A 15,271-nucleotide genomic window follows, 5' to 3' on the forward strand; every position below is an offset into this window, starting at 1 on the left:
CGAGCCGCATCCCAGAGCCAAGGTGGTGGTGAGACAATGCACTATATAGCCGGCCACTTAGGAACTCAAGGGAAGAGGAACTCCACACACATACACATATATAATTTCTTTCTTATTATTTTTGTTATTTTCTATTAGAATTGATTGTTACTGTCAAGTACAAATGCACGCAAGACACACTTACGTTATTACACAATAATAACATTGAGTCAAATAAGACACTGTATCATATCCGACCTACATCCTAAAAACAATCATACAATAACTCGTATGCTGGCTAAAGGGAGCCAAGATGCAGTATACGCGTCCTTGGATATGGCACGGGGCACGCAAGGACGCAGAAAAGGTAACTTGATTTACGCGAGTATAGTGTCCTTGAAGAGGTCGTGTAAATCAAAAACAATGTAAATCAAACAAGAGGTAGGTTTCTATCGAAAAATAAATATTCACTTCATTCAGTGGAGAGAGAGAGAGAGAATATTCATATCACCGAGATATCCACTCAGGCACTCAGTCTCAGCCTCACTCGTGTGAGGAAGAAATGAGGGACACCATTAGCGACTGGCTAGTATTGGTACCGGTACCGAGCAGTTTGGTACCAGTACCGTACTGTACAGCTGGTACCGTTAGTACCAGTACTGGTACCAGTACCTGCCCACCTCTATTGTTGAGTAGCATGGCAGCGTGGGTACTGTATTGTTGTTCAAGTGGCGCGCGGGAAGAACTGAGCTCAGCTGTGTGGTGGTGGGCGCCGTGTGAGTCCAGTTGCATGAGACATCTGGTGGCAACTCCATAATATATTGCATATAAGTGAAAAAAAACGTGTAAATTAAACATTTATTTGGATTTTGGACCCTGCGTTATTTCAAAAATGCGTAAACCAAACTCGCGTAAATCGAGAGTTACCTGTATATGCGTCCTTGGATATGGCATGGGGCAAGCAGGGACACAGTATACGCGTCCTTGGATATGTCATGGGGCACGCAAGGACACAGTATACGCGTCCTCGGATATGGCACGGGGCACGTAAGGAAGCAGTATACGCGTCCTCGTGTTGAAGGGGTTAAGATTGGTGTGGATTATATATTGTAGGTGACATTACTCACCTTTGCATCAGCTGGCTTTCCCTACAAAGGCTTTATTTTGGCAAACAGAGCAAGGTGAATGGTGCTTCCTTCCCTGCCTCACTGCTGTTGGTGAAGCAGAGAAGTGTTGCATTCCGTCTGCTCCGGCCAGAGGAACAGACAGGCCGAGTGATGGCCTCCCTTCACACACAGAACAGCCGTCTCCACAACAATTAGGGCACAAACCAGACACACCTAGACAAGGCTGGCCGGGGCCGGCTGACCTGAAGCCTTGGGCGCAGGAACACAGGTAGGAGCCCCAGGTGTTGGTGCAGACCTGGGTGTAGTGGCAGCTTGACACTTCCTCCTCACACTCATCAATATCTGCAGGGAATAAGGATATATTGGATGTTTACTGCAGAAAGACACACTAACATGGAAGCTCTGTTAGCTACACAATGACTGTAGCAAGGCAGCACTGTTTACTAATATTCAACCCTCTTGTGCACAGTAAGTTTCCAGTAAGTTTCTCTTCCACTCACCATGCATCTCTCAGGCCCGACCAGCCTTTTTTTGGCCGCCGCGAAACTATATTCCAGTACGTATTTTACCCTTACAGATATATCGTACCCCAATAAATTTGGTATCAATGGCTTCATAAAGACTTATACTAGAACATGCGCAAATAAAAATAGAGGAAAAAATATATATAAACAATAGAAACTCGTTTCAAGTCTCCGTATAGAGTATTGTAGACAATAAATCCTAAGTACCAACTCTTCCCCACTTGCCATCTCGAAATTTTGTGGGCCAACTTTTTTAGCCGAATATATGTTTCGAAGCGGAATTTACGAAGGATTCTTATGGTATCCTCAAAATCTTCATACGCCTATTAGTTCCTGAGTTACACCAAGAAAACTGTATTTTTTCCTCTCCCGTCAGAGTAGGCTAACAACTAAAAATCACTCCACGCTCCTCATTTACGCTCCTTAGAAAGGTTGCCATATGTTACCATTAAGAAACTTATCCTAACAAATGACACCCCAAATTTGACGCACTTCCACCGAAAACATAATTTTTAATCAATTTTTTAACTTTTATGACGCGTTTCGCATCGTCGTGCGCCAGGACCTTTTACCTTTGATGACGCGAAACGCGTCATCGTGCGCGAGAAGGTTAATGGTCTTCCTTTCTGTACCTCCGTGGTGCAGTGGTTTGCATGCCTAGCTATCAGTCTTTGGGCCTGGGTCTGACTCTCAGCCTGGGCAGCCCACCAGATGTTCATCCTCTCTTTTTCGAGATGGTTGATAAATGTGTGCCTGGGGAAACCTGTGGAAGGTAACCGTGGTAACCTGGATGACACATTGGCCCTGTCTCCTGGGGTGATGGGTTCTCACCTGCCACAGATTCATGGGCCAGTGTAGCAGAGATAAACACCAATGCCATTCTCAACCATAGTGAATGCCCCCAACTCCACCTCTCTAAACACTGCCCCAACACAGTCAGCCTGGACCCTGGTCCTCAGCACTGACACAGTTGTCCTGGACTTGGGCCTTGTACCTACAAAATGCTGGACCATTTTCTGTAATCTTGTGGTGAAAGCAGCATGCTGCCGTGTGTCCGGGAAAATCTGACACATTCTGCCAACTAAAACACAAAATTCCTTAGAACTGTTTTAACTTTTGACTTCCTATTCTCTATTTGAGGCAAAGGATTCACCTCTGCTTTCTATTTGAAGTGAGAGAGTTGTGGAGGCAAGTCCTCCAGGAAGGTTGTGTCCTCACCAGTGCAGGTGATGTTGTTGGCTTGTCTGAGGCCAGGCGGGCAGGTGGTCTGGCAGGTGTAGGAGCCCTCGGTGTTCCGGCACTCCTGCCCGGGCAGGCACTCGTGCTGGTACATCTTGCACTCATCAATGTCTGCACAGACACTCAAAGATAATTACTTTTGCATGAATATATGAAGTGCAACATTTCTGCAAAGTCACTAACCTAAGGAAAAAATAATGAAAAATTATTTTCATTTAAAGACAAAAAGCCAGCTGTCTGTCCGCTGCAGCAGCCCTGGTGTGTGCCTTGTCCAGTGCTCCAGGTGACTGGTTCACTATCATAGTTTAGGTGTGCTACTAATATCAAAGGCCTTTTGGAAGCTTACACATACCATGTCCAAAAATCTGTCCACATAATGAGGAGAGAAATCACCACATCATGCAAGGAAACACATTAACAAGTCATTTTTTATATTAAAACTCTGTGTTGTTCATTACCGTTTATAGACTGTCGCTCAAGGTCTGTCTTATCTGCGACTCTGTGTGTTTCTGCCATGAAGGGATGGCGTGGAATTTATTATTAGACATAATGACTCACTAATCAGTGTATTATTAACCCTTTCACGCACTAAAAGTTTAATAATAATGCCTCTTTCTCTTTCAACTTTCCACTTTCCTCTTTCTCTTTCCACTGTGACATCTGTCTGGGGTTCCCTCGGGGGCCTTGCGGAATGGCCTGACCGTGCGGCAAAAATTTTATCGATTTCACCCACGAGTATTCTTTTTTCCTAGCATTATTATATATCGTTGGTTTTGGAAGAGATTGTTCTGCCTTATGAAAGAAAAAAATATCCAGAAATGCAAATAAATAGCGAAGTTCACCGACTCTAAAAAATACAATTTAAAAGGACAACAGTTGTGCTCACAGGCTGCCTGCTGAGAGGCAACTAAACCACGGGCAATTATCACTTCACATCCAACGGCACGAGAGAATTGACAATTAGTTTATTTTAAGGGTCTAGCTTGGATCTTTGATGCGATTCTGAAAGATACTTTATTTTGGGCGAATTTTTAAAAATTTTAGACGCGATTCAAGTCAAAAGCTGATGTAAACGATTCCGTTTTGCCGCAAATCGCGTTGTGGTGCGTGAAAGGGTTAACTAAAGGAAGGACAAGACCAGGTGAAAGGCAGAGGCTTTCATTACTTATCAAATAAAAGAAATCCATGAAGTGTCTTCCCCAAAGTACAAGAATTTTAAGACCAACCTTTACAACGACCATTTGGCAAGCCAAAGTAGCCCTCGGGACAGGTACATCTGAAGGACCCTGCGGTGTTTTCACACCCGTGGCTGCACGGCGACCGGAACTTTGAACACTCATCAATGTCTGTGAGAATATGCAAGTCGTGTGGCAGATCAACAGAAAGTTGTGCAGCATAAAGCTAAACCCTGAAAACAGGAAGGAGGTTTATACTGTACAGAGTACAGCTTGCCCTGTCAGTGAATCTGGGGGAAACATTTTTGTGACAAGGGAAAACAGCAGGATCTCAAACACAAAGAAAAAGTTATGGTGAGGAAAGTGACTTTGAGAATGTAGGTCACAAAAAAGGAAAGGTTTGGTAAGACACATTAGTGGTGCACCAAGCTTCACACTGAGCTGGACTGATTGATTTAGAGAAGTTGAAAGAGCCAAGAAGTGTTGGGAGGGCTTTGGACAACTACTCCAAGATCCTGAGTAGTACTTAATCCCAAGGTGCAAAATGAAGGAGGTGAAGATTCCCTTTGTATAGAGGTTTTGCAGCTGACGTCATTAGTGGGGGTGCGGGGGTAGCGCGGGCCTGCACGGCCATCTTGGTGGTCAGTGGTGGTTGTCAAAGCAAACCTTGGTGGCGGCTGCACAAGTGCTCTGTGTGTTCGTCATGCGATACGTATGCTGTGCGGTTGGATGTTTTAACCGACACGGGAGAGATGCTGTGTCATTTTACAGATTTCCAGCGAATCCAGAAGAGTGGGGGAAGTGGATAGCAGCTGTGAGGAGGGAAAACTGGCGGCCGTCTGCTTCATCTGGACTCAGCGCAGTGCTCATTTTGTCAGAGATAAATATTACAGGCAAGACTGATCAGATTATTACATGAGGTAACACTCATTTAGGCATTGCCCCGGGTCCCCTAGCTTATTGTGTGGCGGGGGATTACTCTGGAACGGGATTTACATGAGCTGACGGAGGTAAACGAGCTGGCGGAGGTATACACGCATGGCGGCACTCAAGCAGGGGAAGAAAATAGGAAAGGAAATTCAGTGGAGGCAAAGTGCAAAGAGGGACAGAGCTCAGTGCTGGGTGGAGTATATAAGTGTACACAGGGAAGTGACCAAGAGTGAGTAGTGTAAGGTGACTTGCCCTCACCTGCCCTCACCTGTCGTCACTTGCCCTCACCTGTTTGCCTGCCTGTGCCACCTACCTAGGCCTACCTGGGCATCACTGGTCAGCAACAGGAGATCGGCTAGGCAGAGGAACAGCCAGTCAACCGACCAACCAGACAGTCAGCCAACCAACCAATCAGCCAGTCAACCAGCCAGCCAGCCAACCAATCAGACAGTCAGTCAGTCATCCAGTCAACCAGTCAGCCATCCAGTCAGCCAGTTAGACAGTCAGTCAGTTTATCAATCAGCCAGCCAATCAACCCACCAGGCAACCAGTCAACCCACCGGTCAACCAGACAGCCAGCCAGCTAGCCAGCTAGACAGCCAGTCTACCAGTCTCCTCCTCCAAAAGCACTGATTTTTTTATGTATCTTAGCTTCGCAGCATTCTCAAGTGATCTCGTGTAATCACTTAACACAAATGATGCTGAAGGTCCTGCCATTTGCCCGAGGGTAGTGACTTAGGGCTGCTTTCACAGTCGTTTTGTTTGTTTTGATCGTTACCAATGGCGGCGAACGATGCTATAGTTTTCCACGTGAAACTGGCCTATGGGGTAGTGGCGGCTGCAGAGGAAGCGAGAGGTGTTGAGAGTGTGTGGCAAGGTGCGGGGCTAGGCTAACCCCGCAGCCGCCACTACCCCATCGGCCAGTTTTAAGTGGAAATTCTGAAGCGGCAATCATCGCCATTGGTAACAATCAAAACAAACAAAACGACTGTGAAAGCGGCTCTTAGGGATGGGGCACACGTGGTGCGCCTGCTCGCTCTGCTGGGGAGGGGACCACCAGCGGGTTTTCAGACGACACACAAGGTGCAGACGACGCTATTTCTTGACGTCACTGCAAGACCTCTATACATCCTGGTCTTGCATGATGGGAGAAAATGTTCTTTGCAGAGTGGTGTGTGAGTGGATGGTCATTGTTGAAAGGTGTCAGGAAGACAATGCAAGTGTTCAAGTGATCTATTGGGCTACCCACCAACACAGCGACTCTGACCAATGAGCCGGAAGCCTCGGCGACAGTCACACCTGTAGCCGCCAATCAGGTTGAGGCACGTCTGGTCGCACACGCCGGGCTGCTCCACACACTCGTTGATGTCTGGCAAACACCGGCCAAACAGACCCATCAAAAAGGCTGTCAGACATATTTACAAAGTGCATCATTTGAAAGTAAAACTCATCTCATCACAAAGATGGTTAGGCACTGAAAGGAAATAAAAGCTCTGTATTTCCAGGCAAAACTCTTGTCAGCTCACCCTCACAAGAGGTCCCTGAGGAGGTCCTCCTGAGGCCGCCGCCACACTCGTAGGTGCAGGTGTAGGAGCCAGGCGTGTTCCTGCACACCTCCTGAGGCCCACACACCCCGGCCATTGAGCATTCATCCATGTCTGTGGAAGGTAAGGTCTTGCCACAACTCCACGGGTAATGCTCTCTGATAGACAAAACAAATAGACTAATGTGATCTTAAAGGAAGTGTCCCATCACAGAACATCCACTACACAAGGTTATGTACACTGGCCCTGCACACTGTGAGTGTCTTTAGTACTATGTGCCAGACTCTCAGCTGATGAAAATATGCTGGGACATTACAGCCCAAGGAGGTGCTGTCCCCCCAACACGAAGGTTGGTGCACCTTGGCATGTGTAGCCGTCCGGGCCCAGGGTGTAGCCAGGGGTGCAGGTGCATGCGTAGCTTCCTACTGTGTTGGTGCAGCCATGGGAGCAGCGGCTGCTGGAGCTGCCGCACTCGTTGTTGTCCTGGCAGAAGGGTCCGGCCGGGTCCAGGGTGAAGCCGGAGGGGCAGGCCTGGCTGGGCGTGCCCGGGGTGATGGAGGCGGAGGCAAGCATGCTCAGCTCAGACTTGCTGTTACTGCAGGAGTCAAGAAGAAATCATGAACACATGTTTCAACACTCATATTACTGAACAAGACACTCATTGAAAATATTATTCACCAGTGCTGCTTCCAAACTCACTAGTTGTGTAAGCCATGGCAGGCCTCAGGGAAACCCTCAGTCACTTGAGGGGAACTCCATGCCCACGCATAAACATAACAATGAATCCTAAAAGTGACTGCTGATCATCCAGCCACACGAACGTAATGCCAAAGCTCACTCTTTAGCACAGATTAGTTGATGTATTTTACACCCCCATGTCTCGTAAATGAATGATGTGTGTCACACCACAATCATCATCATCATTTCATTTCATTGCTCCTAGGAGCTCCCACCAGGGGATGGCCACGGCAGAAGAGTTTCCATCTTTCTCTATCCAGACACTCCCTCCTTGCCTGCTCAAAGTTTCTCAAAGATCTTTCCCCCCTCTCCCTAACGTACTCTTGCACCCTATTCATCCATTTCACTGGAGGTCGTCCTCTAGCATTCCCTCCCTCTATCTCACTCACATACACCCTTCTGGTCATCTTACTCTCCTCCATTCGCTCCATGTGGCCAAACCACTTTAAAGTCTGTCGCTTCACTTCTTCCACCATTCCACACTTCTTCCCTTCACCCCCGTGACACATTCCAAAAAGCTCGTACACACTTTCATTACTCATTCCATCCATTCTACTCACACCACAAGCACTCCTCAAATAACTTATTTCCACTGGCTTCACTCTAGACCTCTGACTTTCATTCCAGGCCCACGTTTCACTTGCATATGAGGTTGGTACTATTATTGTATTTCTCAAATCCCTCTTTACCTCCATGCTCAAACTTCTGCCATTCATGATTCGTCCCAAAGACCCTACCATCCTTCTTCCCAGCAATGCCCTTTCTCTTATCTCTCCCTCCGTACCACCATGCTTACACATAACTGATCCAAGGTACTTACGGTGGAATTCTCAAACTATCTCTTCCCCCTTCACGCGAGGAAACAAGGCTTCGTGGACCAAACGGTATTCTCAGTGACGAGGAGTGTCTTTGATGCAGCGTGTGAAGCGGCGAGCGGGAAAAAAATGAACTAATTTCCTCTCTTGATGAAGAGGAGGTGAAGGCCCGCTCTTCGCTAATATCTTCGCACATTTAATGCTTTATTACAACATTTTTCCATGCTGTAGTATTATTAATTGGGTATAAGAACAATTTAAATTTTATAGGCCTCATGTAAAAAGTCATACAATGCGAGAAACAATATTTTTCTGTTTATTCAAGACTTCACGGTTCCTATGACAATTTAAGCCAACACTGGAACACACCTCTCAACCAGCACACCCCGCCCTTTAGTCTCAACTATTCACAACAGATCTCTTTTTTGAGCGTTCGTAGGGCGGGCACTTCGAACCATAAGCATGAATTAAGATTGCTGGGATGAATTTTAAAGTGACGGACTAACAGGCTTTGGCCTCCGGGCGCTTGCTTCACAAGTCTGTATGAATATGTGGTGCTGTGTGGTACTCCGTGCTGGGCTTACCACAGCCAATCTCCAAACTCGTGACGTCACCTGTGGGTGGAGCTTAGCAAAGCTCAGCAATATAGATGCTACCATTTTCCACCCACTGATAGGAGCTCTAAAGCTAGTTAAAATATATTTACAAGTGAGAAATAACGAAGGGAGAAAGAGATGTCTCATGGAACAGGAGGAAAATAAAGAAAATAAAAGCAGTTTATTCTAACGAGGCCTCCTAAGCTCCGCCCACAGGTAACGAGATGAGATGAAAGCGAAGCAAACATAGCCACGGGTACCAACCAATTAAATGCATCAATGTAAAATTTCTGCTATATATAATGTATGTCACTGTATCAAGTACTGTTTACATATATATTAGTCACACTATATAATCCATTATAGAAATGACCTAAATTGCATTAAGGTTTCCGTTTTCAACGTTTGTTTGATATGCAGTAGTACCAACACTACACGGAAAGATTGTTTCGAAGGGGGAAAAGATTTAGGGACTGGGCATACCCTTCAATGGAAACACACTCTCTAAGCGACGCTTCGACGAAGAGGGAAGAGCTTCACTGAGAATATGGCGGTTAAACTCACTGACCTCCTCCATTTCTTCACCATTCAAAATTATTTTGCATTCTTTTTCACATTCAATTCCCACTCTATATGGGCATACAAAATCTACAACCTCACTTCTACTTCACTCACAAACCATCACTTTACTTTTGTTGACATTTACTTTCAGCTTTCTCCTTTTACAGACACTATCAAAAACACTGACCAAATTTTGTAAGTCACTTTCATTTTCTGCAATGAGCACTGCGTCATCAGCAAACAGTATCGAATTCAGTACCCACTTCCTTCCCTCGGCGAATATTTTCACTCCAACTTCCCCAACTTTGCCCTTTATTTCTCTCCAAATCTATTCTCCGACTTACCAAAACCTCTTTCATCAATAGAAAATGTCAACACCTAGCTTTTTCTAATTCTTCCTGTGACTTCTGGCACCTAGCCAAAAATATCTCCTCCAATTTCACTTCTTCCTCTTTCCCTCCTCTCCTTAACCCTGACGGCAGCACTGCCATCTCATCTATCTCTAAGGCTGAACTCTTCGATCAAACTTTCTGTAAGAACGGACGATTCTGGGCATATTCCTCCTACTCATCCCTCCTTTGACTCCTTTATGCCTGTTGTTAAGATTCTTCCAAATGATGTGTACTATGCCCTCTCTGGCCTCAACTCTCAGAAGGCTTATGGACCTGATGGAGTGCCTCCTATTGTCCTTAAAAACTGTGCTTCCGTGCTGACACCCTGCCTGGTCAAACTCTTTCGTCTCTGCCTATCAACATCTACCTTTCCTTCCTGCTGGAAGTATGCCTTTGTACAGCCTGTGCCTAAGAAGGGTGACCATTCCAATCCCTCAAACTACCGCCCTATAGCTTTACTTTCCTGTCTATCTAAAGCTTTTGAATCAATCCTCAACCGGAAGATTCAAAAGCACCTTTCCACTTCTAATCTTCTATCTGATCGCCAGTATGGGTTCCGCAAGGGGCGTTCTACTGGCTATCTTCTTGCTCTCTTAACTGACTCTTGGTCATCCTCTCTTAGCCGTTTTGGTGAAACTTTCTCTGTTGCGCTAGACATATCAAAAGCCTTCGATAGAGTCTGGCACAAGTCTTTGCTTTCTAAACTGCCCTCTTTCGGATTCTATCCCTCTCTCTGTTCCTTTACCTCCAGTTTCCTTTCCGGCCGTTCTATCTCTGCGGTGATAGATGGTCACTGTTCTTCCCCTAAACCTATCAACAGTGGTGTTCCACAGGGCTCTGTCCTATCACCCACTCTCTTCCTGTTATTCATCAATGATTTTCTTTCCATAACATACTGTCCTGTCCACTCATACGCCGACGACTCCACTCTGCATTATTCAACTTCTTTCAACAGAAGACCCTCTCAACAGGAAGTACACAGCTCCAGACTGGTGGCTGCAGAACGCTCAACCTCAGACCTTGCTATCATTTCCGATTGGGGTAGAAGGAACCTTGTGTCCTTCAATGCCTCAAAAACTCAATTTCTCCACCTATCAACTTGACACAATCTTCCAAACACCTATCCCCTATTCTTCGACAACACTCAGCTGTCAACTTCTTCAACACTAAACATCCTCGGTCTATCCTTAACTCAAAATCTCAACTGGAAACTTCACATCCCCTCTCTTGCTAAATCAGCTTCCTAGAGGTTGGGCTTTCTGTATCATCTCCGCCAGTTCTTCTCCCTCGCGCAGTTGCTATCCATATACAGGGGCCTTGTCCGCCCTCGTATGGAGTATGCATCTCACGTGTGGGGGGCTCCACTCACACAGCTCTTCTGGACAGAGTGGAGTCTCATCAGCTTTCCTCCTCCTACTGATAGTTTTCTACCTCTTAAATTCCGCCGCCATGTTGCCTCTCTTTCTATCTTCTATCGCTATTTTCACGCTGACTGCTCTTCTGAACTTGCTAACTGCATGCCTCCCCCCCTCCCGCGGCCACGCTGCACATGACTTTCTACTCATGCTCATCCCTATACTGTCCAAACCCCTTATGCAAGAGTTAACCAGCATCTTCACTCTTTCATCCCTCACGCTGGTAAACTCTGGAACAATCTTCCTTCATCTGTATTTCCTCCTGCCTACGACTTGAACTCTTTCAAGAGAAGGGTATCAGGACACCTCTCCTCCCGAAATCGACCTCTCTTTCGGCCACCTCTTTTGATTCTTTTTTGTAGGAGCAGCGAGTACCCTTGAGCTGTCTCCTTTGTTGTAAAAAAAATATATATATATGAATATTGAAAAAACATGGTGACATGACACCCCTGCCTTAAGCCCACTTTTATCTCAAAATGTTCACTTGTTTCTCCAGTAATTTTAACACATGCAGATACATTCTCAAAGAAAGACTTTATTGCACTAAGCACTTTTCCTCCCACATCATAAATCTTTAAAACATCTCACAATGCAATCCAATAGGCACACCTAACATCACCATAGCCAATCCAGAATTTAGGACGTTTCCTAAGTAAAAGAAAGGTAATGTTATACTTGTATTTCGTAAAGAATCCTTATAACCAAAAACTAACTAAAATTCTGAGTATTCTTTTACTTGAACACAACATTCAATAAACAACAGAACAATAATATGAAAATACGTATAGCTACCGTTGCCAGATTGTCGTCCTCAGAGCATAGTATTTAACGGTTTTTGACGCCTAACTATTGCCAAAAAACATCAGGATCTTACTCTTTTAATGATAACTATAAATTAGTTTCGTTTTTGGAGCCCAAAAGACAGTTTTAGGGCAGGAAGTCGGGAAATATAAGCAGCTGAGTATGACAATCTGGCAATAATCTGTGGCCGAGGCAGCAGCAGCCTGCCATATTGCGGGTATCAGATACCTAAAATAGCATACTTTTACTGCGCAAAGCAGGTGATGTCACTTATTGTGATTTCGTGAGCATTCATAATTATCTATTTTCATGGTGGCAAAACTTAAATTACTAGTTTCATTTTTACTAGTGACACAATGGAATTTCACTCTAATATAAGTGAATCAGACTCCACAGAAATATTACCAGTGTGTGTATGAATGAATACAAAGATAAGCACATACTTTGATTTAACTCTAGGATGTCTCGTGGATCATTAATAAATAAAAACAAAATATCCGGCTAAGCTACTCTTTAGCCCATTACCTTTAACCCTTTCATTATTAAACGCTTGCCGCGAGCTCCACCCGCACTCAAATCTCCCGCGTATGAGAGTGTTCCAACACTAATTCTCACAACACAGGATTGCCAATTGAGTGAGTTCTTCATTAAATTTGGTGGAAAATCATATCAGCCAAGCGCGGCAAATCTACGGACGAGTAACTGGTGGATGTTCTTGCCTAATATAGCGGCATTTTTGCATAGCTTCACCAATCACCTGACTGATTCTTTGACCAAATAGTTGTAAATATTGCAGTTGGCAATACTCCCTTGCCAGAATCTCAAGGAAAGATGTCCGCAGTTCCCTCAATATGGCTGATCATCCCGCACGCACCGACGTAAGTGTTAACATTCAACACTCCCTGAACGTGCATGTACGTTTCCAAGAGAAGAATACATAACCGACTCCTATAGATCTGGACCTCCTCTTTCCAGTGGTGTTTTTGATTTTTAGTTGTGATGAATAGTTTTTGAGATACAGAAGTTAAAAGAGAACCCCCATTGGGCTGCCTGACTGCGCCTGAGGGGATAGTCGTATCCCGTCCCACGCGCAAGGAAAGGGTTGATGGCGCCCAAAAAACAGTCCCTCCGCCAAGTTTGTACCCCACATTTGTTGATGTTAGGTGTGCCTATTGACTCTGTCATAAGCTTTTTCCAAATCCATGAAGGCAGCGTATAGTTTCTTTCCTTTTGCTAATATTTTTCTCCTACCATCCTGAAGGCAAATATCTGATCCACACGTCCCCTTCCCTTCCTGGAGCCTCCTTGTTCTTCACTGATTTTCTCTTCTGTAATTCTTTGCACCCTCTCTATTATGACTTTTCCATATACCTTTCTGGGTATACTCAGGAGACTTATACCTCTATAGCTCCCACATTCCCCTCTCCTGCCCTTCCCCTTGTAAACTGGGACAATGATGGCTTTCGTCCAGTCTGCTGGCACCACCCCCACCTCCCATGCTACTTCACGTATCTTGACCATCCATTTAACAACTACATCTCCTCCACACTTCAACATTTCTGCTGTCATTCCATCAATTCCTGCTGCCTTTCCATTTTTTAATCTTTTTATTGCCTGATTTACTTCTTCATAAGTTATACTTCTTTCTTTATATACTCCTCCTCTACCTCTACTCAAAACTGCTGCTGTTACAGCTGCTGGACGTCCACCCTCAAAATTCATTAAGTTTTTGAAATATTCTCTCCATCTCTCTTTCACAGCTTCCCTGTCTTTCAACATCTTTCCATTCTCATCCATAACTTCATTTATTTTACTTGAGGAGATATTTTCTGCATTTGTTTCGTTTTTTATTTCTTTCCAATATGATTTCCTATTCCCTTTATATTTTTCACTTAGTCTTTTTCAAAGTCTTCATCAACTCTCTTCTTACTTTCTTTTATTGCTTGTTTTAATTTCATTTTGCATTCTCTATATTTCTTTTTCCTTTCCCTTTTAACCCTCTCGTGCATGATGACGCGTTTCGCGTCGTCAAAGGGTAAAAGGTCCTGGCGCACGATGACGCGAAACGCATCATAAAAGTTTTAAAAATTGATTAAATATTAAGTTTTCGGTGAAAGTGCGTCAAATTTGGGAGCGTCATTTGTTGGGATAAGTTTCTTAATGGTAACATATGGCAACCTTTCTAAGGAGCGTAGATGAGGAGCTTAGAGCGATTTTTATTTGTTAGCCTACTCTGACGGGAGAGGAAAAAAATACAGTTTTCTCGGCGTAGTTCGGGAACTAATGGGCATATGAGAAATTTGAGGATACAATAAGAATCCTCACTAAATTCTGCTTCTAAACATATATTCTACGTAAAAAGTTGGCCCACAAAATTTCAAGCTAGCGAGTGGGGAAGAGTTGGTACTTCGGATTTACTGTCTACAATACTCTATACGGAGACTTGAAACAAGTTTGTATTGATTATATATATTTTTTCCTTTATTTTTATTTGTGCATGTTCTAGTACAAGTTTTTATGAAGCCATCGATAACAAATTTATTAGGGTACAATATATCTGTGAGGGTAAAATGCGTCCGGGAATGTAGAGTCTCCCGGCAGCAAAAAAAGGCCGATCGGGCCTGAGAAATGTATGATGAGTGGAACAGAAACTTATTGGAAACTTACGGTGCGCGAGAGGGTTAACTTGCTCAGCCAAAAAATATTTTGGATCACTCAAAGAATCACAAAGGTCAGGTATTGCAGCTAACTCTGGGCTCTTCTGGACACTCCCGTCCAGGCTCCTGAGCACAAGGAGCTCCAGCAGGTTAACACAGAGAAAACAGTTCATCAAACAAAGCCCCCGGAACATTACTGCCCAAGCCACAGGATGCAACAGTTACACTTTAAGGCAAGTTATGGTGCAGAACAAATTCTAAGGAGACAAAAGTGTCAAAGAGATGTGATGAGCAGCCACTGCTTGAAGATGGCAGTCAATGCACTGGACACTTACTACCTAGTTAGGTACTAGTAAAGGCCTGGCAGCTTACAAAGTCCCCCACACTGGGGAACCCTGGGGAGGATAGGCTGTGGCAGCCTGAATGTCACACTTGCCTGTGTCCCGGGTAGTGGGTTCTTCCCGAACACAGGCTCAGGGCTGAGACAAGAACCAAGGGCACGCACAGCACAACTTTTGCCCCAACATTACCTTCCACACAAGACTAGCAAGTGGCTCTGAGAAAACTTACATGGGATGATCCAGGAACTCCACAGAGTCTGAAGGTTATGTTTGAGGATGATGAATGTGAAGAAAACAATAATACGCTGGCAAGGCAACGAATGATGATCTGGAACAAACACTTGAGAGAGCAGAGGAACACACACATCCAGGACAAACAGTTACTGCAAGCCTGGCACACTAAAAGGTATCAGAAGGAGAACAGGAATGGGATGGAG

The 15,271-nt window shown here is 44.8% G+C and overlaps 1 protein-coding gene across 3 annotated transcripts in view; it reads right to left on the reverse strand.

Annotated features, from left to right (window-relative positions):
- LOC127002010 (hemicentin-1-like) overlaps positions 1–15,271 on the reverse strand; it is a 251,350-nt gene that overhangs the window by 26,718 nt on the left and 209,361 nt on the right. For 2 of the 3 annotated variants that reach the window (XM_050867331.1, XM_050867332.1), the window contains exons 95-100: positions 6,878–7,113; positions 6,501–6,632; positions 6,224–6,343; positions 4,096–4,215; positions 2,849–2,980; positions 1,320–1,448 (exon numbers count right to left, since the gene is read on the reverse strand). In XM_050867331.1, the coding sequence (XP_050723288.1) occupies positions 1,320–1,448; positions 2,849–2,980; positions 4,096–4,215; positions 6,224–6,343; positions 6,501–6,632; positions 6,878–7,113 (869 nt within the window). The remainder of the gene's footprint in view (positions 1–1,319; positions 1,449–2,848; positions 2,981–4,095; positions 4,216–6,223; positions 6,344–6,500; positions 6,633–6,877; positions 7,114–15,271) is intronic. The other variant, XM_050867330.1, reaches the window with a different exon arrangement.

This window comes from Eriocheir sinensis, chromosome 22 (genome assembly GCF_024679095.1).
Source record: "Eriocheir sinensis breed Jianghai 21 chromosome 22, ASM2467909v1, whole genome shotgun sequence".
In the NCBI taxonomy this organism is placed as follows: domain Eukaryota; kingdom Metazoa; phylum Arthropoda; class Malacostraca; order Decapoda; family Varunidae; genus Eriocheir; species Eriocheir sinensis.